Source organism: Canis lupus, chromosome 20, assembly GCF_048164855.1.
Source record: "Canis lupus baileyi chromosome 20, mCanLup2.hap1, whole genome shotgun sequence".
In the NCBI taxonomy this organism is placed as follows: domain Eukaryota; kingdom Metazoa; phylum Chordata; class Mammalia; order Carnivora; family Canidae; genus Canis; species Canis lupus.
In genome coordinates this window covers 30,884,157-30,908,712 of record NC_132857.1, presented here as the reverse complement: position 1 = coordinate 30,908,712, position 24,556 = coordinate 30,884,157, and the positions used below count along the sequence as shown (strand labels likewise).

At 37.7% G+C, this 24,556-nt stretch overlaps 1 protein-coding gene across 1 annotated transcript in view; it reads left to right on the top strand.

The window, feature by feature from the left end:
* Positions 1-24,556, top strand: part of CNTNAP5 (contactin associated protein family member 5) — a 796,877-nt gene that overhangs the window by 751,884 nt on the left and 20,437 nt on the right. Inside the window, exon 21 of the mRNA XM_072788823.1 lies at positions 304-391. Coding sequence (XP_072644924.1) covers positions 304-391 — 88 coding nt within the window. The remainder of the gene's footprint in view (positions 1-303; positions 392-24,556) is intronic.

Sequence of the window (24,556 nt, the reverse complement as noted above, 5' to 3'; positions counted from 1 at the left end):
CTTGTTTGCAGCAAAGAACTTGGGGAGAAAATCTCAGTGGGGAGATAAGTACCTGTCAAAAGCTGTACAGAATTTCCCAGGGAGAAGCCTTGTATGAAAGCCTTTATTTAACCAAGGGGAAGAAAGGGGTATTTTATGTGCATTGTGGGAGAATTAGCAAGACATTTCTCATCTCTCCAGAGAGAAAGTCTCAAAGAGGGGTCTGCTCTGTGTGTGTTTCCAAGCTCTTTCTTTATGGGAGGGTTTTATGCCCTTTACTGGCAGATCTCTGCTGATGCACCTTTGTTTTCTCTTCTTCTGCAGGTAGATCATCAACTGAGACTCAGTTATAACTTCTCCTCAGAAGTTGAATTCAGGGCCATACGGTCACTCACCTTGGGCAAAGTCAGAGGTTTGTTGTTCTTGTCCGTTCTTTTCCAGTGGGCTTTATTGAAATAAATGAAGAAATAATTTCCATTTGGGCTGGTTAGTGATTCAGATCTGGAGGTTCTTGTTCCTATAACATGCAAGATCTAAAACCAGGGTTTCTGGTGTAGGACTTGCTGAGACACATGTGGCATTGTTGGGAGCTGGCGTTTATATCTACTTTATAGAAGCCTCAATGAGGCACAGTAACAAAGAAATTAAGTAAAATCATTAATGTTTACTTACTTTCTAATTAATTAATTTTAAATGTTTCTTGAATTTTTTGCTGAAATTTTCTAAATTTTTAGTCAAAGAAATTAAGGATTTGAGCTACCCAATTATTGGATAGTTCCGATGCTTAATCTCTTTATTAATTCATCACCAACTGAAAGAGGATTGAAATCTCCTATAATAGTGGATTTTGTTTTTTTCTACTGGAAGTTCTGTGAATTTTCATCTTGTATACAATAAAGGTCTTTATTAGGTGCACACAGGATTGAAATTTGTGTATCTTGATAAATTGAACATTTTTTTTTCATACTGAAGTGGTCTTTTTAAAACTTAATTTCTTCTTGGGGTTAAGTCTCTTTTGTCTATTTTTAATAAGTCTGATTTCTTTTTGCTTTAGTTAGTATTTTCCCATATATTTCCTTTCAATTTTTCTTCCCTTTTTTCTTTCTTATTTTTTAAAAATTCAAGTAAAATGAACATATAGTATTTATGTTTAAGTATTTATCCCTTTAAGTGTACTATATAATCATTCAGCAATTCTATGCATTGTTCAGTGCTCATCAGAGTAAGTGTATTTTAAAAAATACATTTATTTATTTATTTATTTATTTATTTATTTATTTATTTATTTATTTGAGAGAGAAAGAGAGAACATGAGCAGGGGGAGGGGCAGAGGGAAAGGGAAAGAATCTCAAGCAGACTCCCCACTGAGGGCAGAGCTCTATGCAAGGCTTGATCTCAGGACCCTGAGATCATGACTTGAGCCTAAATCAAGAATCTGATGTTAAACTGAGCCACCCAGGCACCCTATGGTAAGCATATTCTTAATTTTTCTTTTTCTTTAAGCCTGTGTGTGATCTTGTGAAGAACATATGGCCGAATTTTGCACTTTATCCTATCTGGCCATCTTTGTGTTATAAATTGGCTACTGTAAGCCTCTCTACATTGTTGGGTTGCTTGTATGGTTGGATTTGTTTTTGCTTCCTTACTTTCTATTCATTCAACTTTTTAGGCATTTTAAGCAAGAATGCATATAACACTGGAAATGAGTTGCTTGCAAAATTGTGGCACCTCTTCCAATACTGATAGATTCTTGTTGCAGTCTTTTGGAATGCTCTTCAGTAGTTCTGAGGGGATTTATGGGGAGCTATTAGCTCTGAGGCCATCACTGATGAGAAGCTAGAGTCCAGAAGTCACTGAGGCCCCAATACATAGTGTTCCTCCCCAGGAGGCAGAAAAAGATCTCTGAAAAGTAATGGCAGAAGACACTTCATGTTACCATGATTTTCCTTGCCAGAAACAGCTCAAAAGGCATAAAAATGACTCATTTCTTACCGCAGACTTCCAGATGCAAAAATTTATTTAATTTCTAGAATATAATGCATGTCCAGAAACCCAGCTGCCATCAGGTCTGGCTTCCAAAATGGCAATTGAATGATCCAGTCATCATTGACCAACCTCTAGATTGAATTTTGTGAGTTTTTTTTTTCTTATTTCAATCCCCTCTTATTAATAATAATTATTTTATGTAGGCACTATTATTATTGTTATTATTATTATTATTATTATATTTTATTTTTTAAAAAGGAAGAGTGCAAGCAGGGTTAGGGAGGGGCAGAGGGAGAGGGAGGGAGAGAATCCCAGGCAGACATAAAGCTGAGGACGAAGCCCAACATGGGCTGCATCTCATACTCCCAATATCATGACCTAGGCAGATATCAAGGGTCCAACACTTAAGTACAGAGCCACTTAGGTGCCCGGGAGCTATTATTTTTTACTTACCAATGGAGTCACTAATCCATTTGTTCCTCATTCCTTCATATACATCATAACTTTCTATTTACTAAAAAGTTAGATTTCCTTCTTTCTGACATAAATCCTTATGAGTTTCTGTTGTTTAAGTGTCTCTTCATCTGATAAAAGACTTCATTTCACCTTTATTATTGGAAGATAATTTTGCTAGACATACAATCCAATAATAAAGGGTATTTTCCCTCTAATATTGAGAGAATTGTTCAGGTATGTGATGGAGCCAGCTCACACTAGCTCATAAGGACCTGTTATCCACATCTGTACCCAATTCTGCATCCACTGATGTTACAATTCAGTTTGAAACTGGCTAAACTCAGTGCTTAATGAGAATCACAAATGCTACAGGACTTTTGCACTGCTGGGGGGGGCTAGTTTTAAACCCTCCCCAATCACTGTAGTCTTCTTTTGCTCTTACTGTTGAAAAGTTGGCTGGCTGTCTGACTTTGAAAGTGCTCTGGCCTTTCCCACCCTCAACACCCACAAGCTACTTTTAAGGTCTTATTTTTTATTTTGGTTCTTTGCAGTTTTATCATTTTGTGTCTGTTAGTGTATTTATTTTATTTTTTTAATTATTATTTTTTTCTTTTTTTATAAATTTATTTTTTATTGGTGTTCAATTTCCCAACATATAGAATAACACCCAGTGCTCATCCCATCAAGTGCCCCCCTCAGTGCCCATCACCCAGTCACCCCCACCCCCCGCCCACCTCCCCTTCCACCACCCCCAGTTCGTTTCTCAGAGTTAGGAGTCTTTCATGTTCTGTCTCCCTTTTTGATATTTCCCACTCATCTTTTCTCCTTTCACCTTTATTCCATTTCACTATTTTTTATATTCCCCAAATGAATGAGACCATATAATGTTTGTCCTTCTCCGATTGACTTATTTCACTCAGCATAATACCCTCCAGTTCCATCCAAGTCAAAGCAAATGGTGGGTATTTGTCCTTTTTAATGGCTGAATAATATATGTATACAATGGAATATTACTCAGTATATTTCTTTTAAAGTATCTTATTTGATGTGTTTCCTGTTCGTATGTAATTTATTAGTTCTTATGTGTGAATGTATCTAGATCATATGTACAATTCACATGTATCCATGTGTTAATTCTCAGAAATTCTCAGCATGTCAAATCACTCTTCTTCTTTATGCTCTAAATCAAGGATGTACAAACATTTTGTTATAGTAGATACCCAGGCCAGGACAAACAAGTGTAATAAATATATTCCCTCAGTTTTCTTCAGCATCGTTAAAAGCATTTCACTGTGATATGAGAAAAAGTTGTTTGTTTTTCTGTTTGTTTTTCATTTTCTTTCTGTAAGAGGAAGGGCCAGTTCACCTTTATAGAGGACAGTGACTTAGTACATAGTCTGTACCAGCCATAATGTTCCATAATATATGATATATTATATACATATATAATATGTCATGATGAGTATAACACTTTCTTTCCTGAGAATTCCCTTGATGCAGGGACTGGTCTATGAAAGTAACATATAATCATTGTCATTAAAAACTGGATTGTGGGTGTTCACTCTGGTATCATGGGACATTGATAGGCTTTTTCCTTTATTTATTTATTTATTTGAAAGAGAGAGAGAGAGAGAAGCCAGGTGATGGGCAGAGGGAGAAGGGGACTCCCCGCTGAACAGGGAGCAGGATGCAGGCAGGGCTCAATGCCGGGATTCTGGGATCATGGCCTGAGCTGAAGGCAGATGTTTAACTGACTGAGCCATCCAGATGCCTTGATGCTGACTTTTAAGGGAGATTTTTCAGCTTTGTTCTATTGTATCAATGGTTTTTCAGAGAAATTAACATTAAAAGGAAAAAAGAGAGAGTATGTGTTTAGGCAAGTCACTCTTTTGGACAATATCATCTGTAAAATAACTTTATTCTTAGGGTGCTTGGGTAGCTCTTTAGCTCAGATCCTGCCTCCAGGGTCCTGGATCAAGTCGCAGGTTAGGCTCCCTGCTCAAGGGAGGGCAGAGGAGGGAGGAGGAAGGGGCCTGCTTTCCCCCCTTCCCTCTGCTGCTCTCTGGCTTTCTCCCTGTCAAATAAATAAATAAAACCTTTAAAAAAGAAAATAACTTCTTAATTATTTAGAAAACATAGAAGTGCATTCTTTAGATTCAAATAGTGTGACTTTTCCGGGTGTTTCTAAGTCTCTGTCTGACTTGGCCTGGGTGGGCAAGAGAGCATGGACATTTAGACAAATTTAGGAATTCAAAACCTTTTAAACTTTTAAGAGAAAATGCCTGTTTTGGTTTTGGTTTTGGTTTAATATTTTTCTGGTCCTGGTTTTCCCTAATTTACTGTGCCAGAATATATCATTAAATTTGATTATAACATTAAAAAAAAGAACAACTATTTTTGGTAAAACTAACAAAGGTGATGATGATGATGATGATGATGATGATGATGATGATGATGATTTTCCTGAGAAGACCTTCTTAACTGTACTACAGATTCAGGAAGTAGCTACTTTTTACAATATGGAAACATGTTAAAGTTTAAGTGGAAAAAAATCATAGCACTGCCCTATACCATAGCTACCAGTTACTGAATAGATATTAGCATGAGACTTGCACTCAGGGTGTGCTTACAGGGTTGTCTATATACGCAGCCAGCATTGAGTAGTTCCTGTCTACTTGCCAGTTTGCAAGGCCATAGCTCACACCTGGCAGAGACATTATTTTTGTGCTCTGATGGCTGTTTGCTGACATAACTTCAAAGTTCAGTTGGTCTTAAGAAGCAATATAGAAATTGAAAGATACCTTCTCAACCTGCATAAAACCCAGCTAATCTAGAAATTGCAAGGCTAGCCATGGGCACTAGTAGATGCTTTTTTGGTCTATTAAAATGAAGTGAGTTTTGTGTCTATAAAGCAGGGTTCTTGAATTCTTCCAAATCCCTCAGTTTTGAACTTCAAGCATACTGTACAGGTGTCTTCAGTAACATCAGAGCCTTGTTGAATGAATGCCCTGATTGTTGTTATGTTAAACTATTTCTCGAGCATCTTGTAGAAGATGAGTTAGGGCTGCCATTTTTAGAAAGCACAGCAGGATCTATGTATAAAAATGAAAGGTGCGTACTTCAAAGTACTCATTTGAGAAGACTGAATACACCCTGATTTTTTTTTATTTTGTACAGAGTTGGGCATCCCTTATGATTCAAATCTGGTAGAGTTGATATTAAACTTAGAAGCAAAATTAAAAAGTGAAAGATGCTCAGCTTTTTAGGGACAAAGTGACATATGTTTGGTTCTCTGTTGCAATTGCTGTCATGTGACCATGGGGAAGTTGTCCAATCTGTCTGTAGTTCCTCCTCAGTAAAATGAGGATCATTTAACTTACTTAATTCATTTAACTCATAGAGCTGTGTAAGGATTACATGAGACTATATAAAAAGCATTTATTATTTAAAACACACTCAATAAATGTTAGTTTAAGCAGCTTAAGATTGTGGAAACATAAAAAACTAATGTTTTGTTTTGTTTGAAGACTCTGGAAAGGCAACTGTAAAAGTAACTTCCAAGGAGACACACAAGTGTGTTCTAAATGAGCAGTTTTGAACCGGATGGGTCTCGAAGACATGAGTGTAATTCACCATCAAAGCTGTTTCAAGGGTATATCAAGCTCATAACAACTTAAACAGTGGTGATAGTAAAGAATATAACAGTTGGTGAAAGTGGAACATTCAGAGCGTAGGCTTTGCTTCAGGCACAGCTGGATTCAGAAGCTCAAATGTGACCATGATTTAGTGTTTGTCGATCTCTCTGCCTCTTGCTGTACTTATCACTCTGCTACCTTTCTGGGGGCTTCATTCTCAGGCAGAATTTTAAGAGTAACAAAGGTGGAATCAGCAACTCCAAGCTTAAATACTAGAATTTCAGCCTCTCTGATAGAAAGAAAGCCTTTGATTTCTTAAAATTTCCATGTACTGAGAATAAGGAAACTGAGGTACTCCTAGAAAGTTAGATGGATTGTGAGAAGGGAAAACAACAATAATCCAATAATGGCACTGCATTTTCTCAGTTGCATTTCTCCTCCTCCTCTTCTTCTCCTCCCCTTCTCTTCCTCCTTCTTCTTCCATTATTATTATTATTATTATTATTATTATTATTATTATTAATTATTATCATTAAGAGAGAGAAGGGGGTAAGGGCAGAAGGAGAGGGAGAAAAAAGTCTCAAGCGTGGTCCATGAGCCTGATGCAGGGCTGGATCTCACGATCCCTGAGATTGTGACCTGAGCTGAAATCAAGAGTCAGATGCCTAACTGACAAAGCCACCCAGGCACCCCCATACTCTGCTTCTTTGAGCAGGAGAGAGAGCTGGATGCAGTTACAGAGGACAGGCTAGAAGTTGCTCATAATTTTGGGACTGCATTCTGCTTGTAAGCATCAACAGTCCATATGTATCACAATAAAAAAGATAGAAGTTGAGAGATGCTCTTTTAAGAAATTCATGTTATCTTCCTTGGGACAAGTTTATAGCTTCCCAAGGGACTCCTTTGAGGAAGTTTTCACTTTGAAGAAAGTATTCATTCATTCATTCACTCATTCATTCATTCATTCTGAAAGCATAGGTTTCTTAAAAAATGTTTACTTAGTCTCTGTTCATTCCTAATTCTTCAGTAAATAAAAAGATTGCCAAACCATAACCTTTTCTGACTTCTGATAATGTGTGATTGTCTCCTACTATGCCCAGAAATTTCTTCAATGATATGTTTTTCGAGTAATAAGATATTTCAGATTCATTAATCTAATCTGATCTTCTCATGAAGTGAATGATGTGTTTTCAAGCATTCTGAAATACCAGCTTGCAGTAACCATGCCAATTTCTTAAATACACATACCTTGTCCTTCATATTTTGAAGATAGCCAACATTGAATTGCAATTGGGTTATAAAGGATTTGCTCCTGTTCTTTTAAAAACAACAAACTGCCTTTGTTCCCCATAGAGAATTTCAATAGATGATTTAGTTTCATCTCATGCAGACGGAATGTGTGTTATCTTCTGATTTAAAATGCAATTTTATTTTGTATTTGAAATGAATCACTTCATAATAGGAGCCTAGACCTACTCTTTGCTCTGTGCAGCTCTGCAAAAGTCATCTTCTTTGTTAAAGCGAAAGCACACTTTGAACAGCATGCCCCTTAGTTAACCATTCAATATAATCACTTACTTGCTCTGTCTAAACTAGTAGGTAATACATGAATGAAGACAATGCATCTAAGATGTTGTTTCCAAATGTGGACTATCCTCAGCTGGGAAGAGCTATTTCTAATCTACTTGAAAGAGGGATGACAGGGCACCTGAGTGGCTCAATTTGTTAAGCATTTGCCTCCAGCTCAGGTCATGAAACCCAGGGTCCTGGAATCAAGTCCCATATCAGGCTCCCTGCTCAGCAGAGAGCCTGCTTCTCCCTCTCCCTCTGCCCTCCTCATCTCTCTCTCTCTCTCTCTCTCTCTCTCTCTCTCTCTTTCTACTCCCCCCTCTCTGTCAAATAAATAAATAAAATATTTCTGAAAAATGAAAGAGGGTGGCCCTTCCAAGGAAGTGTCAAACTTTGTACATCTTTGCCTGCCTCTGATAGCAAAGGATGTTTCCTGTGGTCTACCAGAAGCATCATGACATGACTGTTATTGATACAAGTTCAATCAATTTTTATCATACAAAATATATTTAACAAATGGTCCCTATTCTAAAGATGCTTCTTAAAGTAATTATCTAAAGTAATTAAAAGTATTTTTCAAAGGAAAGTCATCAGGGTAAGTTTGGGAATATTAAAGTTTTTCAAAGTTTTGAAGTATTTCTTTTAGGCTATGGTAAGTACTAGGTTTTCTTCACTAATCAAATAATAATAATACCTGTATAATATTTATAGCATATTGATATTAAAAGTATAAGAATGAGTGGAAATTATTTGTGGTATTATTATTTAATAATATACTGCTCTGTGTTAGACCTAAGTTCCTATGTTAACTCATTTTTTAAAATTTTTCTCCCAACATCTCAGGAAGGTCAGTGCTGTTATATTGCTATTTCATAGGTGAGGAAACTAAGTCACAGAGGTTAAGTGACTTGCCCAATACCACTGACTTAACAAATGGTAGACTTGGTATTTAAAGTCAGACCCTGGGATGCCTGGGGGGCTCAGCGATTAAGCCCGTCTGCCTTCGGCTTAGGATGTGATCCTGGAGTCCCAGGATCCAGTCCCACATTGGGCTCCCTGCCTGGAGCCTGTTTCTCTCTCTCTGCCTGTGTCTCTGCCTCTCTCTCTCTCCCTGTCTCTCATGAATAAATAACTAAAATCTTAAAAAAATAAAATAAAGTCAGACCCTATGAGTCTGGGTTCCACGCTCCTGATCAGTTCTGTCATAATTTGTTTTTTTTTTAAGGAATGACAGATATTCCAGACAATGTACACTTCCTTATTTTCTGATGAGGACTCATGAATTAAAGCCTTGTGTCTTTAGCTATAATGGGCTTAAAGGTAGAATGTAGGACCAGGTTTTAATCATGGGAACAGAGCAGCATATTTATTATAAGTCAGGCTTTGGAATCAGCCCTGAGTTCTGATCATAATGCCAGCACTAACTAGCTGACCTGTGCAAATTACTTAATTTCCTGAGCTTCACTATTTTCCATTAGAGATAGGCATACATTATTATACTTCCTGTTACTCTTTGAAAGATTAAGTTATAATGAAGATAAAGTGACTAGCATGATGACTGACCTATAAGAAAAGCTCAATAAATGTTTGCAATAATAGTAATGATGATGATGATGATGATGTAAGAAGCCACTTGATCTGAACCAACACCTTTTCTTTTGAAAATTGCACTAGACTCTAATATCTTCCAGATATAAAGGACGTCTTCCAGGGAAGGAAAAGGTGGCTATCCACTCCTTATATAACAAAACTTGCATTTCACTCTTCTTTCCTGTTCAGGGGGATCAATGAATAAGGTATTATATAACCTTGACTCTAACTGATGCTCAATAGCTAATTCTTAGTTTCTCATGAATACATCATAAAAGAGTTAAACCAGTACAAGCCTACCTGATATTATTTACATGTATATTTTCAAGAGTAAAGCTGCCTCTGATGGATTTTTAACCATGTGATAGTTGGTGAATCAACTATCTTAAAAGCATGGGATCCAGTGTGATTTTTAAAAATGTCAGTCACAGTGTCTACCCTTCTCCCACTCACAGAATAGGGGAATCATAGGGTTCCAAAGACTGGACCTGCATCTTATTTATGGCTTTACCTCCTTGCTATATCAGGAAGTATATACTGCATGCTCCATAACATTTAGTTAAGGAAAAACAGTGGATAATTATAAATATTAGAGTTCTAAGAAATGAAAGATCATTCTACTACAGATTAATGGGCTCAATGCCATATAGCTCAATTAGCTATAGTTTGATCTTAGATGAGGATCTCCGGGCTTTCTATACACTGTGTTTTTCCTTATAATGGTGCCTGGCAGTGGGGTGGACAATTAATGGGTTTGGAATCAGACAGTATTGGGGCTTAAATCCAACAACAGTCACTTACTAGCTGTGTCACCACTAACTTCACCACTTTGGCACTCAGTTTCCTCATCTGTAAAGTAATGGTAATACTTGCTGTATTGACGGATGATGAAGATAAGAGGTAATGCATGTAAAGTGTCTGGCACACAGTGGTATTTCAAAACAGCAGCTATTGTTAATAAGATCATACAGCCATCCTACCTATTGATTTTCTTCAGCTGGTATCTCTTTTCCTTGCCAATGGCACTGCTATTGATTTGTTTACCGTTGGCCTGAGGGACCTGGGACAATGTTATAAATGTCAGTGTTGACAGGGTAATGAAGTGAATGGGATCCTAGCTGAGTAATGAACTCTCCAGCAGCCCTTCGGTTACCCCTCCCCAGCTTAGTGGGCATGGAAGCACCGACCTGCTCAGAAGCTGGGACAGTAGAACAAACACACATTAGAATTCTAGATGTTTCCCCATGAAATGGAGAGAAAAATCAAGGTACAAAGAATGTCATGTGGCCACTGGTTACTCAGTCTACTGGGGCTTTATTTTCAGAAGATGCTATTAACAATAAGTATTAAAACAGGTTAATACGGCATGAAGTTCATTTCCACTTATGCATGGTATTCTAGGAGGGATTTGATCTGAATCCCTGCATTTTCTTTCCATTTCACTTCCACAAGGATTATTCCCAAGTGATCAGTGGCAGGACTTGACATCTGTAGCTAATATACTAATGATCTCTACCTTTGGCTTAAGAAAGAGTCACATTGCCTGCTTTCCAGAGGAAAGGATAAATACATAAATCTTTCTACCTAGAAAATTTCTGGCTTAAGTTGATCCCTTAAGATGAATCATTGCCTTTTCTAATCTACCAACACTTGGCTATGTGATTTAGCTTTCCCATCTATTTCCTTGCTTTTTCCAAAATACTAATATAGATAATAAGCTTTGCATAGGCCATTCCATTATTAAAAGGTTAACATTATATAAATGTTTGGAATTGGGAAGATTACTCTCGAGTATTCCTTGTGGGTAATTAATTCAATGAACAGCTTTTGAGCACCCAATATGTATAAGGCAAGATTTTAAATCAAACTGAGACTACTTTAACAAGGTATAGCTTAGGGATCATTGTTACCCAAATGATAAAACACAAATTATGCAGATAGGATCCTTATTTAATGATTAAAATATGTGTTATTTTGATACATGTTTCTAGGATTCTTGAGGGAGAGACCATTTCCAGCCAGGATGATTCAGAGTATTGTCAAGGAAGAGATCGCCCTGACACTAGTGTTGAAGCACAGAGGTGGTCTCAATAGATGGAGAGCATTCTTGGAAGGACTGGTGTAAACCAAATAAGAGAGGGTGCTAGCAACAATAAATAGGCCATCTTCAGATGTTCTCCTTCATGATGAGGAGTAGGGTGCAGTAAGGTGAATAAGAAGGTTCAGAAGACCTATGTTCTGCTGAGATGTTCAGACTTCATTATATAAATGGCAGAAGCCACTTAGGGGAACTCCCATTGTCAGAGCTACTAGTGTAACGCTCTTTTAAGGGTAACACGTAGGATGGAGAAAAGAGAGGGGGTGTGCAAGTTATGCTAATACTGTCCTTTGAGTAGGAAAGGACAAGAGCCTGGACCAAAGGATCGCAATTAGACTTGGGAGCATGTGCCGGGGAAGTTTATGAAGTAGAAATTGGGACACTTGGGTAATTCCCTGGGTAGTTGGTTAGAAAGGTATAAGGTGGACTAAAAGGGATGTAAGAGAATAGGATTAAGTTGCAGCTTTGGTCAGTCATTGCAGAGGGAAATCTGTCAGTTATGGGCAGGCCTGAGCTCATGTTTACTAACCTAAGGCAGGCCTTACAGTGGATTATAACGCTGATACGTTACACGCTTCCTTTAACCAGCACTCCAGACCTGCTCAACTGCTTCTGTATTTATGAAATCCCTCTTATCAAGGACAGGGCGAAGAGCCACAGAACAGATTGTATTGGGAAGTCTAGTTTGGACCCTTCAAATTTCTGTATTAGTGTGGTGTGTGGTGGTGATTTCTGTATTAGTCCGCTTCTACATGGGACATCTCTCCCCATCCTGAGTAGCTCACCATTCCCCTGGCTTGTATTTCTTATATGTGTATGTATCTGTTTTCCTGGGGGAAGACTGTGGTCTTTCAATGTGAGAACTTTTTGTTATCTGTATTCCTATCACTCCCATGTCACAGCACATGCCTTTGTGCCGTGTCTGTTCTCCATATGCATTTTACAATACACTCCTCTTGGCTAGTGTATTACAGATAGAAAGTCTGTTCTCAGGGCAGGAGGAAAACTCCTGCGTCAGTATTCCTGATTTTATAATCCATGCTAGGGTGAACAACCATTCCAGTCTGTGGGAGACTGGGGGGTTTCCAAGGACAAGGAATTATCAGTGCTAGAACTGAAACAATCCTGGACAACACTGAGCAATTAGTCACTCTGCACCATGCTTAGTTGAGAGGTTTTGAATAGTTTGGAGGAACTAGGCTCAGAGCTTTGGATGCCAGCTGAACAATCAGGTCTCCTGTTATTCATAGTCACAGCAAAGCCCAGCAGTCACTAACCCAGCAGGCTGACCCAGGTGAGGTTGGAAAAGGAGTGAGAAAGAACCAATCAGCATATTGACTAGCACTTCCCAGGCCCCTGCTGCGGTGCAGATCTTGGCAACTTTGTGTGCAGAGATGACTGGAGAAAGGTGTGAGGTTGCTTCTGCCCTTGCAAATCCAGTGGGCTCAGTGGAGACATGAAAGTGCATGCAAGCAGTAATCACACAACAATTAATCTCTAACTCTCAAAAATTGGATTGTTAGGGTATTAAAGGCCCAGGGAAAGGAATCGGAAGTAGAGCATTGGTAGCCAGGATACTGTCCCCCTACTGATTCTGGGTGGGGGTGAGGGGGTCGGGCCCTTGTTTTTGAACATATCATTTCTAGCTATGCTGAGCAGTGGGGTCTTTCCATTAGAGGTACTTTGTAAACCGATGAGTGTCAAATGCACATAGCATGAGTTGCTCTCCATCTCTGAACAGGAAAACTCATCTGCATCTTCCATTCCAGCAAGGGGTCACATTATCTTGGGGCCGGTGGGGGTTACTTTGGCATGTTATGGATGTTGGGGGCCTTGGTTATTGGTAGAGTGATTCTCTTGAGGACTGAGTGGATTTTTTTATACACGGGAAGCTTAGCTCTTGCAGATTAATATTAGGTTTCAAAATAGAGTTATCTTTCCTTATCCCTCTGAGTATATTGGTCTCCTTGTTTATGTGTAAATGTAGGGGTGTCCCTGTGTTCTGCTTATTTCTGCATACTTTGTCCCAAGTTATTTTCTGTTATGTCATTTGATCTCCCTCACTTTGATTAAAGGGTTTTCTTAGAGTTCTAGTGATCCCAATCTTTTTGCCTGTAATGAATAATGAATTGGTGAGCATGTGTTGATTGGGAGCTACACTGAAGGGTATGGCTGGGCCTTTAATTAGAGAAAATCCAATTGCATCTCAGGTCATTCTTCTTGGGATAACAATATTTCTTAGGAAAGATTTTTCCAGTCTCCTCTTGAACAGAGGGTGGTTCTGAAAGTCATGATGGCAAAGAACACTGGTGGGGCTCATCATCTGCTGGGGAAAAAACCTTGTATTTCCTTTGTTTTCCACTGAGCATCTGTGGCCTGATTGGTGGGCATTTCCCTGACCTGTCATAATCCTGCAATAACACTTACTTATTCATTTCTCTAAGAAGTATGGGCAGTTGAGGTTCTAAAGAGCACTGTTTGGAGCTATTTTCTCCTCCTCTACGATTTCTGTCTTTGTGAGGGGATCACTGCAGAGTTGGCTGTGACAGAACAAAAGGCTTTAGGATGCCAAATATTCCAAATTTAGAACCCACTCATATCAGTCAGAGTGCAGCCAGTGAAGATACTATACTGAGACTTATTGCAAAGAGTGGATTTATGTGATCATGGAGGCTGGGCAGGAGCTCTGAAGTCCTCACGGTGAGCCCTTGGGAAGTGTGGGCTGGAACTCTCAGGTATTGGTTGTGCACAGTGGGATTTCTTCTTCAGCAAAGCTGAAAAAGCCACTTTGCTCTTACATCTTTGCAACGGATTGAATCAGACCCACATAGATTATCTAAGATAACCAGTCAACTGATTATGGATTTCATTCACAGCTACAAAATACCTGCGTGGCAACAGCTGGATTGGGCTATAACAGCAGACCATTGCCTGGCCAAGGTAATGGATCAATAGACTATTGTAGCAACTTCTCTTTATTTGTATTGTTTTTATCAAAGTAAAATTCTCACAACATAAAATTATCAATGTAAGGTGTACAATTCAATAATATTTACCACATTAACAGTGTTGACCTAGCATTACTTATACACAGTTCCCAAACATCACCATAAAGGGGACCCTGAACCAGTTCACCATCATTCCCCATTGCCCCTTCCTCCTTGCTCTAGGCAAGCACAAATCTGCTTTCTGAATCTATTGATTTACCTATTCAGGATATGTTGTATAATAGAATCATACAGTTTATGACTTTTGGTGTCTTGTTTTTGTTTTTTCACTTAGCACAATTTTTGAGGTTCAGCAACATTGTAGCATGCATCAGTACTTTATTCCTTATTATGATTAAATACTATTCCATTGTATGGATATACCAGGTTTTGTTGTCCATTTAGTTACTGATGGATATTGGGTACATTTTTACCTTTTGGCTTCTGCAAATATTGCTGTTGTGAACATTCATGTATATGTATTTATTTGAATGACTGTTTTCAGTTTTCTTAGATAGATTTCTAGGAGTGGAATTGCTGTCTTTGGAAAGCCGTCATACCCAAAGTTTTGACAAACAGTGCAATTTAGGAAATCCTATGTTGTTACCTATTTGCCCATGCCTCCAGTCACCCCCCTCTGTCAATATAAATATGTCTTTAAAGAGGACTCCTAAAAAAAAAAAAATGGGCTCCTTTGAAGACTCTACCTGTGTACATTCTGGAGAAGGCAAACATACTACCACATCTTATCTTCCTAAGCCTCAAATGTCAAAGAATGCATATCTTTCCTTGGACTCTGTCCCTGGAGCCTCTAGAATTCTATGAGTCATATCTAAGTAGTTAGAAATTGCAATTTGCTTTTCAACATGTTGGTAACATTGAAAAGCTCTGAATTGAAATTTCCAACTCTTTTCCTTGGGTGACTCATGTACAGATACTTTTAGTGATCATAAGAACTATTTCTATCCAGTGCTTCCATAGGCATTGAGGATTGATTGATTGATTGATTGATTGATTGATTTTACTTACTTATTTACTTATTATTATTATTATTATTATTATTATTATTATTATTATTTTAGAGAGAGAGAAAGTAGGGGGAGCTCCAAGTAGGCTCCATGCTCGGGACAGGGCTCAATTCCATGATTCTGAGATCATGACCTTAGTTGAACTCAAGAGTCAGACACTCAAGAAACTGAACCACCCACATGCCCCCTATCTTTTTTTTTTTTTTTTAACTTAGTGGTCCCACCTCCCCAAATAGTGTTGCTAGGTCTGTATCTCTCATTCAGGAGTGAGCTACTTATTAATCATCAGCTGGGACTCATCTGAGTACCTGAGTGCATGCAGTGCAGCTTGCACAGGTAGTAAAGGAAGGAAAGTATAAGGAGAGAGCATAAGCTCTGATATCAGGAAACCAATCCTGAAACTTGGCTCAAGCTTGGCTCAAACACTGGTTTCTTGAGACGTTGGTGATTTCCTCATTTTACCTAGGCCTCAGTTTTCCTATTTGTAAAGCAAGACTAATCATTCCTTACCTATCAGAATTGTTTTGATATCTAAATAATTGTGTGTGTGTGTGTGTGTGTGTGTGTAAGAATATGTATGCACTATATACAGTACTTAATACACAGTGACTACCTGATATTTCAATATTAAATGGAGGCACAGTTACAAAAGGAGAATATGGAAATGGAAATAATAGAAAGATTTCTTGTGAAATTCATGCCTGAAAGAAAACTTGGCAGATGAGAAACTCCATGCCTCCTAACTCTTTCTTTTATAATGTTTTTATTCTCAGGATACTTAGGTGGCTCAGTCAGTTGAGCCTCTGACTCTTTGGTTCAGCTCAGGTCATGATCTCAGGGTCTTGAGATCAAGCCCTCCATCAGGGTCTACACTCAGCTGTGAGTCTACTTGAAGTTTTTTCTCAAGTGTGTTTATACGAACAGTCAGGTCCAGATCCTCAAAAGTCAGGACTATTTGTTTGATGTCCTGTAATTTGATAGAAAACCATAGATGGTTTTAATCAGGAAGGAGATAAAATTCTTAAATACACCATTTTGTCTTCTTTAGCTAGAGAGCTCTTTTCTAACCTGTGGTATTATTTTTGTTATCATAGTGTGAGGTGTTTTTGCAGTCATATACGCAAGTGCCCCTATATGATGGGTGGTATTTATTGATCAATTTAAAATGCAAAAACTTTTATCTGTTACTGCTAATGCCAATAATTGATAGGATAAAAATGGCAGCACATGTTTTCCCATTATCATTATGTCACACAAGTTTTTTTTTTTTTTCCCCATTTGCTTGGTATATTCATTTTGCTTTTATTAAAGTATTTGAATGTTTTTTTTAAAGATTTTATATATTCATGAGAGACACAGAGAGAGAGGCAGAGACATAGGCAGAGGGAGAGGCAGACTCTTCGTGGAGAGCCCAATGTGGGACTCGATCCCAGGACTCCAGGATTATGACCTGAGCCAAAGGCTGATGCTCAACCGCTGAGCCACCCATCGTCCCAGTATTTGAATGTTTTAAACTAAGTAGCATCTCTACTGTTATCTCTGCTGTTTCTAGGATGACTGGAATACATATTTTAAAGAGGGTAATGGATTGTTATTTTTAATAGAATGAGTTCCTATCAAATATCATCTACTGATTTCAGCTATTTCCCCAACTTTACTCGATGATATCTGTGAATTCCATAAGAACAGGACTCTGAGAATAGTAGGAATAATACTCTAAAGCATAATGATTTTTTGATTAGTTATTTTTATCCTAATTTGAGAGATGGGGAAATTAAAGTTCAGTAACTTGCCTTTTCCATTTTAATGCCAGCTCATTTCCAGTTTCCAGCACCTAAAGTCATTTTACAGAGGGCTTTCTTTGGCTACTAGAGCATGCTTTGCCTGTTTACTTGGCAGGCCAGACATGTCAGTGTTTCAATGCCTGCTGGGAAAAACCCACCATCATGATGGGTGGTAGTGTATGAGCTAGTGTATAAATACCCCAGCTGCTGGGGTATTTATATGAGCTAGTGTATAAATACCCCAGCTCCTTTCCACCAGTCAGGATAAATCTGATGTGTGTTCCTCGTTTTCTTCTAGTGTTTTCCCAGGAGGATTTAGTTATAGTTGGGCTCTGGTTGGTATGATAATGCACACATCACTAGTTTCTTTCCCACTTTTATCTTCTCCCCTACCCCGCCAGTGTTTTACTTCACTTCCCAAGTAAAGTACTGCAACTTTAGTGCTTGCCTTATAGTCTGATTTTGGGAAAATTCAAACTATAATGCCCAACCACCCATTCATTAATTGGAAGAAGTGGTAAGCAAGCCAGATTTACCTGGTTCCAGAGATCATATTTATTCTACTATGCCATACAGTGTTTAATAAGAAGTATATGAAATATAAACCCCGTTTCACAGAACTTGAGATCTTATACAAAAAATTAGCACATGAGGAGGAATGACATAGCTAAATCAAAGTTAACATGTTAGCTTAAAGGTTAATTAGGAAACTTAGTTCTGAAGTGGTGAGTGCATGATAGAGATCTGCATTGAACAGACAGGCATCTCCTTCCATAGGCAGCAGTGTGGAATCTTAGAGAATAATATATTAGATTTATTAGATAAGCATTGTTAAGTATTTACTGTGTGCAAGGCCATAAGGAGCTTGAGGAGCTTTACCTTCATTTTACATGTAATCTTCACATCAAATATGAGGCAGAATCTTAAGTATTTTTTGCTGGATGTCAAACGATCCCATAATTTAGTAGTTTAATCCAACATCTATTTAAAAATATTTAATGATTGTGTGGGATAGGAATGTGGGCAGATCTTGCCTCATTGGTCCTTTAGCTCCTTGAAGAATTAACTAGAGTATCTTGGTGATATCTGGCTAATAGCCAGGCCAGTCTGGAGAATCTAAGACATATTTGTTCATGAGTGTGGTGCCTTGGAAGGTGCATCTAGAAGGCTCAGCTCAAGCAAGCCCTTCTCTTTCTCTGTTTAGTCCCAAGATCTGTCCACATGATCGATCAGGGCAGTAGGGCTTCTTACATGGTAGCTTGGGGCAGAAGGTGCCAGCCCACATGACAATTAGTTCTGGAATTGGCAGAGTATCATTTGCAATGTGTTCCATTGATCAAAGCAATCACAAGTCAATTCATGTTCAAAGGGAGGGAATACAGAGCTATGTCTCAATGGAAGGAATGTAAATTATTGTGGCCCCTTGTGCCCATGCATGCACTCTACTCATTCCCATTTTATAAACGAGTAAACAGCTCAAAAAATATCATGGAATATACTAAGGACACAATGTTAATCAGTGAGATATTCAAATGTTGAACCCAGGGAGCAGTCTGATTCATTGATAACAAAAATCTGTGTCTGGAGGGGAAGTTGCACAATTGTTTAATTGAATGAAAATGTAAAGAAGAAAGTTTGGCTGAAGAATGTTGAGTCAGAGAGTGTAAAAATGATACATGATATTCAATACATGATATTCAATATTTATTCTCCTCTTCTTAATAGAACATAGTAGTGTTTTCTGGTTTTGTTTTTGTTCCCAATTGTTTAGTACATTCCTAGCCTTCTTCTTGGGATAAAACTGGTCGTGCAACATTGTCTGGACAATGAGCTTGAAGCAAAAGTCACTAGATTTTTCCAAAAGGCCTGACTTAGCAAGTGTGCCCTTCACCCTCCCTACTTTCTACTGCCTGGAAAATAGACCTAGTAGCTGGTGCTCCTAAACTTAGATTATGAAGAGGAAGAAAAAGGATCTAATCTATGGAGCTGAAAGTGTAAATCTAGGAAAAAATCTAGTGATATCTGGAACTAAGATACTAACTCTACACTGGTTCACATCCAACCTACTAGCTGAGAAAAAATAGTTTTGAGCTATTATTATTTCTTCATTTCTCTTTTTCCTGATATATGCAGTCAAATGCAAATAACTATGGATAATTTGTGGGTTTGTACTCTTTGAGTCAGATGGAGAAAGAGGAAAGGAAATGCCACTATTTTAGCCAAACCCAAAAACTCTGATAGAAGAACAATGATATATATTACCAAGAACTGATGACTGAGGGTTGCAACATTCCCTTATGTGTCCCTTGCCTTACAGAGAAGTCAGTGGATGAAATCTTTGTTCACATCTGGGTCATGAAACCAGTTTGATCTCTATTATTTTGGAAGTCATCTTGTTGTGAATTCTGTAGGTTTTGAGGAGAGAACACACTCTGTAAACTTGCATGGAAAGGAGACTACCTGGAGGAGGAGGTTTCTGGGCTGGGGCAATTGCCCTGCTGGTGGATACTGCACTATAATTGTGGCGTACCTGCTTGTCTTCAATTACTATTTACTGAATTACGTATGTGGTATGATTCAAAGCATTCTATAAAACACACCAATTCCAGGCTCAGAAATCTCAGAAATATGCTGCTTCTTTTTATGAAATCTTTGAAGATTCATTTTTAAAATATAAATATAAATGTGCTCCGGAAGAAGAGCATAGTAACTAGTTACCGAACATTATTACTTCATTAGATTGACAGTCACTTAACATCTCCTTTCATCAGGAAGAGTTTGGTTCTCTCGGATGAGCACACTTTGCCAAAGAAGGTTAAATTCATGGAAAAAATTCTAACCTTGTTCTGAGGGAAAAACAAAACAAAACATATAGAATAGAATTTAAAGGTCTAATCACGGAACACATTTATTGAGTTTCTACATCTCCACACCTAGGCTCTGTCTGGAATCAAGGTTTACCACTGACTATAGGAATTTGGACAAGTGGCTTATTTCTCTAAACCTTAATTTCTTTATTCTGTAGCATGGAGATTAACATCGTTCCTATTCTACAAGATTGTTGTGATGTGATCATCACACAGACATGCTCATTTAGCTTAAGCAACACAAAGCCTCATACATGACTGAAGCTCTATGAGTGTTAGCAGTTTGAGAGAGGAAGACAGTGTCATGTCCTGCAGTCTGGGGCTGAGCTACACAGGCTAAGTTCAAATCTTAGCTCTGTCACTTTGGGTATATTGTTTAACTATTTTTTGTCTTTGTTTCCTAACTTTTAAAAAGTAGGTAATAATACAAATGGTGTTTTATTATCACAAGGCACTTAAAATAAGCATTTGGTATAGACTTAGTCATCTTTTCATTGTGAATATGATACAGGCAATTCTTGTTTAACATGGCACTGTAGAACAGTTAGAAGTGATCACACATGCTACACTTGGGATGAAAGTTCTTAATAATACATGAGAAAAATTTTGATAGTTCTATTACCTTTAACTTTTTCTCCCACAGCATTAAAAACTCTCTTAGGGAAATGAAAAAAAAATAGTAAAACTGATATTTGTTTAGTAATATTAGTTACATACTGTAACCCAAAATATTAGAAACATTGAGAATTACTGTGTTTGGAAAAAAAAAAAACCTTATAAAGTGTAGTTTTAACAGTGCTTGCCTTCTCGTTGTATGACAAATAGGGAGGGAATATCTTTTCTATGCTATGGTGACTTGTCATATGCCTAAGTTTGGATCAGTTTCTAACATGTTATCCTTTGTGCTTTCAATGTCATGAAATGTCTTGGCTATTTCTTTTAATGTGAGGATTACTGCCGTATCACTTCCTCTGGGACATTGTCATTCTCTTTGTCATGAATCCACTTCATTTGTATCAATTTATATTTCCTCTGATAATTTCCTGTGGCTGAAGATCTAGAGTCTGTCAAATAGTGTGTGTCAGCATTTCCATGGTCAGCTATTTTTTTATAAATCCCTTTACATTTGAATTTAACTTTCAGTGTAATTTTTAATCTCTTTTCTGTATTTTCATCCTTGTTGACCAATTCCCCTTTTGATTATCTATTTTTGTAAAATGTCACATGGGCTTATGATTGAGAGACGAAGAAGCAACACAACTCTGTGCTTTGCTGTCTGTGTGGGACCTGAATAACAGATGGCCCAGTGACCAATCACCTGTAGACTTTGAAAGAAATGATGTGATTGGTCCCTAATTATGGTGAGCATCTGCAATTTACATATTTGTGGACTGAAGAACAAGCAGGAGAATTTGTACTTTATAAATTATTCCTAGTTAGTATACTATGATCAGTAAAATTTAAACTATGTTGCTTGGGGACTGGAGTTATTTAAATTGTGGTAATTGAAATTGGAGCCATACAAAGTGGAGACTTTGCAAGCACCAACTTTATTGAATAGAAATATTTAAATGAAAAAATTACTATTGTTATATAGCCACTAAAATATTAATATCTAAGCATGTTTTAAAAGTGGAAATAGAACCACTTTAACATTCATAAAGAATGTTCCTATGTGTACTGTTTTCTTATTGTTGCTGTAACAAATTATCACAAACTTGGTGGCTAATAACAACATAAATTTGTCATATAGTTCTGGAGGTTAGAAGTGTTAAATAATCTTTATGAGGGTGAAATGAGGCAGAGCTGTGTTCCTTTTGGGAGTTTCAGGGGCAAATCTCTTCCCTTTTCCTTACAGTAGTCATTTGCATTCTTTGGCTTATAGCACTTGCCTCATATTGTTAGAACTTCTTGCTTCTCTTACCACATCTCCTGCTGCTGCCTTTGACCTTCTTGTCTTATTCTTATACGGACCCTTGTGATTATACTGGGCTTACCTGGATAACCCAGGATAATCTTTGCATCTCATGACCCTTAACTTAATCATACTATAAAGTCCCTTTTCCCAGATAAAGTGACATATTCAATGTTCTGAGGATTAGGATATGGACATCTTCAGGGGACTATTATTCTCTACCACATCATATGTCTTGCAAATCAAAATATCAAAATATATATTATGATCAGCTCAATATCACCTACTGGGGAACTGAGAAATGAAGTATGTTCTTCATGGTTAACCTGTCACAGATGTTATTTTAATGAATCCTACCTATTTAATATAAAAATCATCAATTGCTTATTGGGTGATAGTCTAGAAATACAAAGACAAATTATGTCTCCCTTCCATCCCCAAGGTGCTAAGAGCAGCACAGATAGTGTTATGTTCACCAGAAAGTTCAGGTGCCAGGCCCTTGGACTATACTGATCCAGTCACTTCTACAGACACACAGCCAGAGGACACAGAGTTCAAGCCTGCACTGCACTGTTATGTAGCCTCACCATAACACAATATATCTGTGGTGTACTAATTGTCTAAAATTATCAGGTAAACCATTTTGTAAATTAAGCAAGCTATTAAGCTCTTGTTTGTAGGTTCAGAGGGATAGTATGATACATAAGGGGAAAATTATAATAGAAGAGCCAAGCATTCTAGCTACAGTGATTTTGAATCCTTGTGAATTTATTTTCTTCATCACAGAGACAGTATAATTCCATACTACTCTGTCTTTTCCAACTCTTAAAGCTAATGTGTGCTATTTATCTATATGATGCTTTCCCACTTAATCTGATAGATGCTCAATAATTAGTACTCCTAGTATTATTATGGAGCAGTATTTCAAAGGTTTATCTGAATGACATAAACATATAATAGTGTCTAGTGTTATGAGGTATGTGATACAGGTTAGAATAGAAGATAATTGGGAAAGAAAGAAAGAAAGAAAGAAAGAAAGAAAGAAAGAAAGAAAGAAAGAAAGAAAAAAGGCAGCATCAAATATAATCATCACCAGCAGGATAATTTTGTTGTGGCTGGTCTCCATTCTGTCCCTAAAGAATAGCTCTATTTTCCCTTATTTGGAGCAGCCAAATTTAGGTCATTCAACCTAGACATTAAGATCTTCATAAAAGGTCAATGTATAGCTTATCAAAACTAACTGCCATTTAAACTGAATATGTGGGGAAAGGTAGGGTTTTTAAAAGGTAGAACTTTTGTTTACTGAAATGACTTTGTTATTTAATGTTATTTAGATGGCTTCCTATATATGTATGTATGTATATATGTATCTTGCTTGGCTTCCAGAGATTGGTGTGTGTGTGTGTGTGTATGCAGCTAACAGTATTAGTTGCCTACCCATCATCCTTTTTTACTTTCCCCCTTCCTAACAAAATCCCAGTTTTATTTAAGCATTCATGCTCCTCCATGAAGCCATGTGCTCTTTGAAAGTTTTCCTCCATCGGAAGTCCTGGAGGATACCTCCTAATTGTCTGAAACTGTGGTTTTCAAAGTTTGGTCCATGGTTATTGGGGTGGGCTTGGAGGGAGTCCTGGGACCCTTTCAGAGAATCCACAACATTAAAACCATCTTCATTTTCACACTAGACATGTGTTTTTGTTATGTCCTCTCACACATGTAGAATGGTGTTTTTTCAGAGGCTACAAGATGTGTTATGGTATCTCCACTCAGACAGCTAATGGAATGTGTACTGTGAGTTCTTGTTTTCAAATTTCCTGAGCTTTGATTTCTAATACAGGGGATATTGATAGATACAAAACAGATATAGATATTCAAAAATTTCTTCAGAATTTTTTTTTCAGAATTTTTAAGAGTAGAAATGGGTCTTAAGATCAAAAGCAGCTCTTAAGCACTTCTGATCTAAGCAAAAACTATGGTCCATTTTCACTGCCAGAGATTTGAATAGGCATGAACATGTGACACAATATGGCCAATTAGAGGAAGTCTGCAGGTAGCAGAGGTTGCCGAGTAAATATTTTCTGAGAAAGGATTCTTCATTCTTAAAAAAAAAAAAAAAAAAAAAAAGATTTATTTATTTATTTTAGAGAGGGCATGTGCATGGTGTCAAGGAGCAAGAGGAAGAGAGAAACTTAAGCAGACTCTGCACTGAGCATGGAGCCTGATGTGGGACTTGATTTTATGACATGAGATCCCACCTTCAAGGGTTGGACACTTAACTAATTGTGTGCCTGCCACAGGTGCTCCAAGATTCTTCATTCTTAAAAAACAAAAACAAAAACAAAACAAAACAAAACAAAAAAACACAGGATGAGGAATGAGGTGGCTTTTTTCTTTTCTTTTCTCCTGGATTTTGCTGGGTCTGGATGTGGTCATGGTGTGATGCCTGGAACTGCACAACCACCTTGCTACAGCTTGAAGTTGAGACAGCCACAGAGGAGGAACCCTTACCTTCCATGCTCAGAGCATTCCTTGTCTCACTTAAATCTGTTACAACAAACAAACAAACAAAAAAGAAAGAAAGAACATCAAAAATCTGAAAGGTGCTCAGGATGGCTTTTACTCTACTTGATGCTTTAACTCCACAATTAGCAATTCCATATCA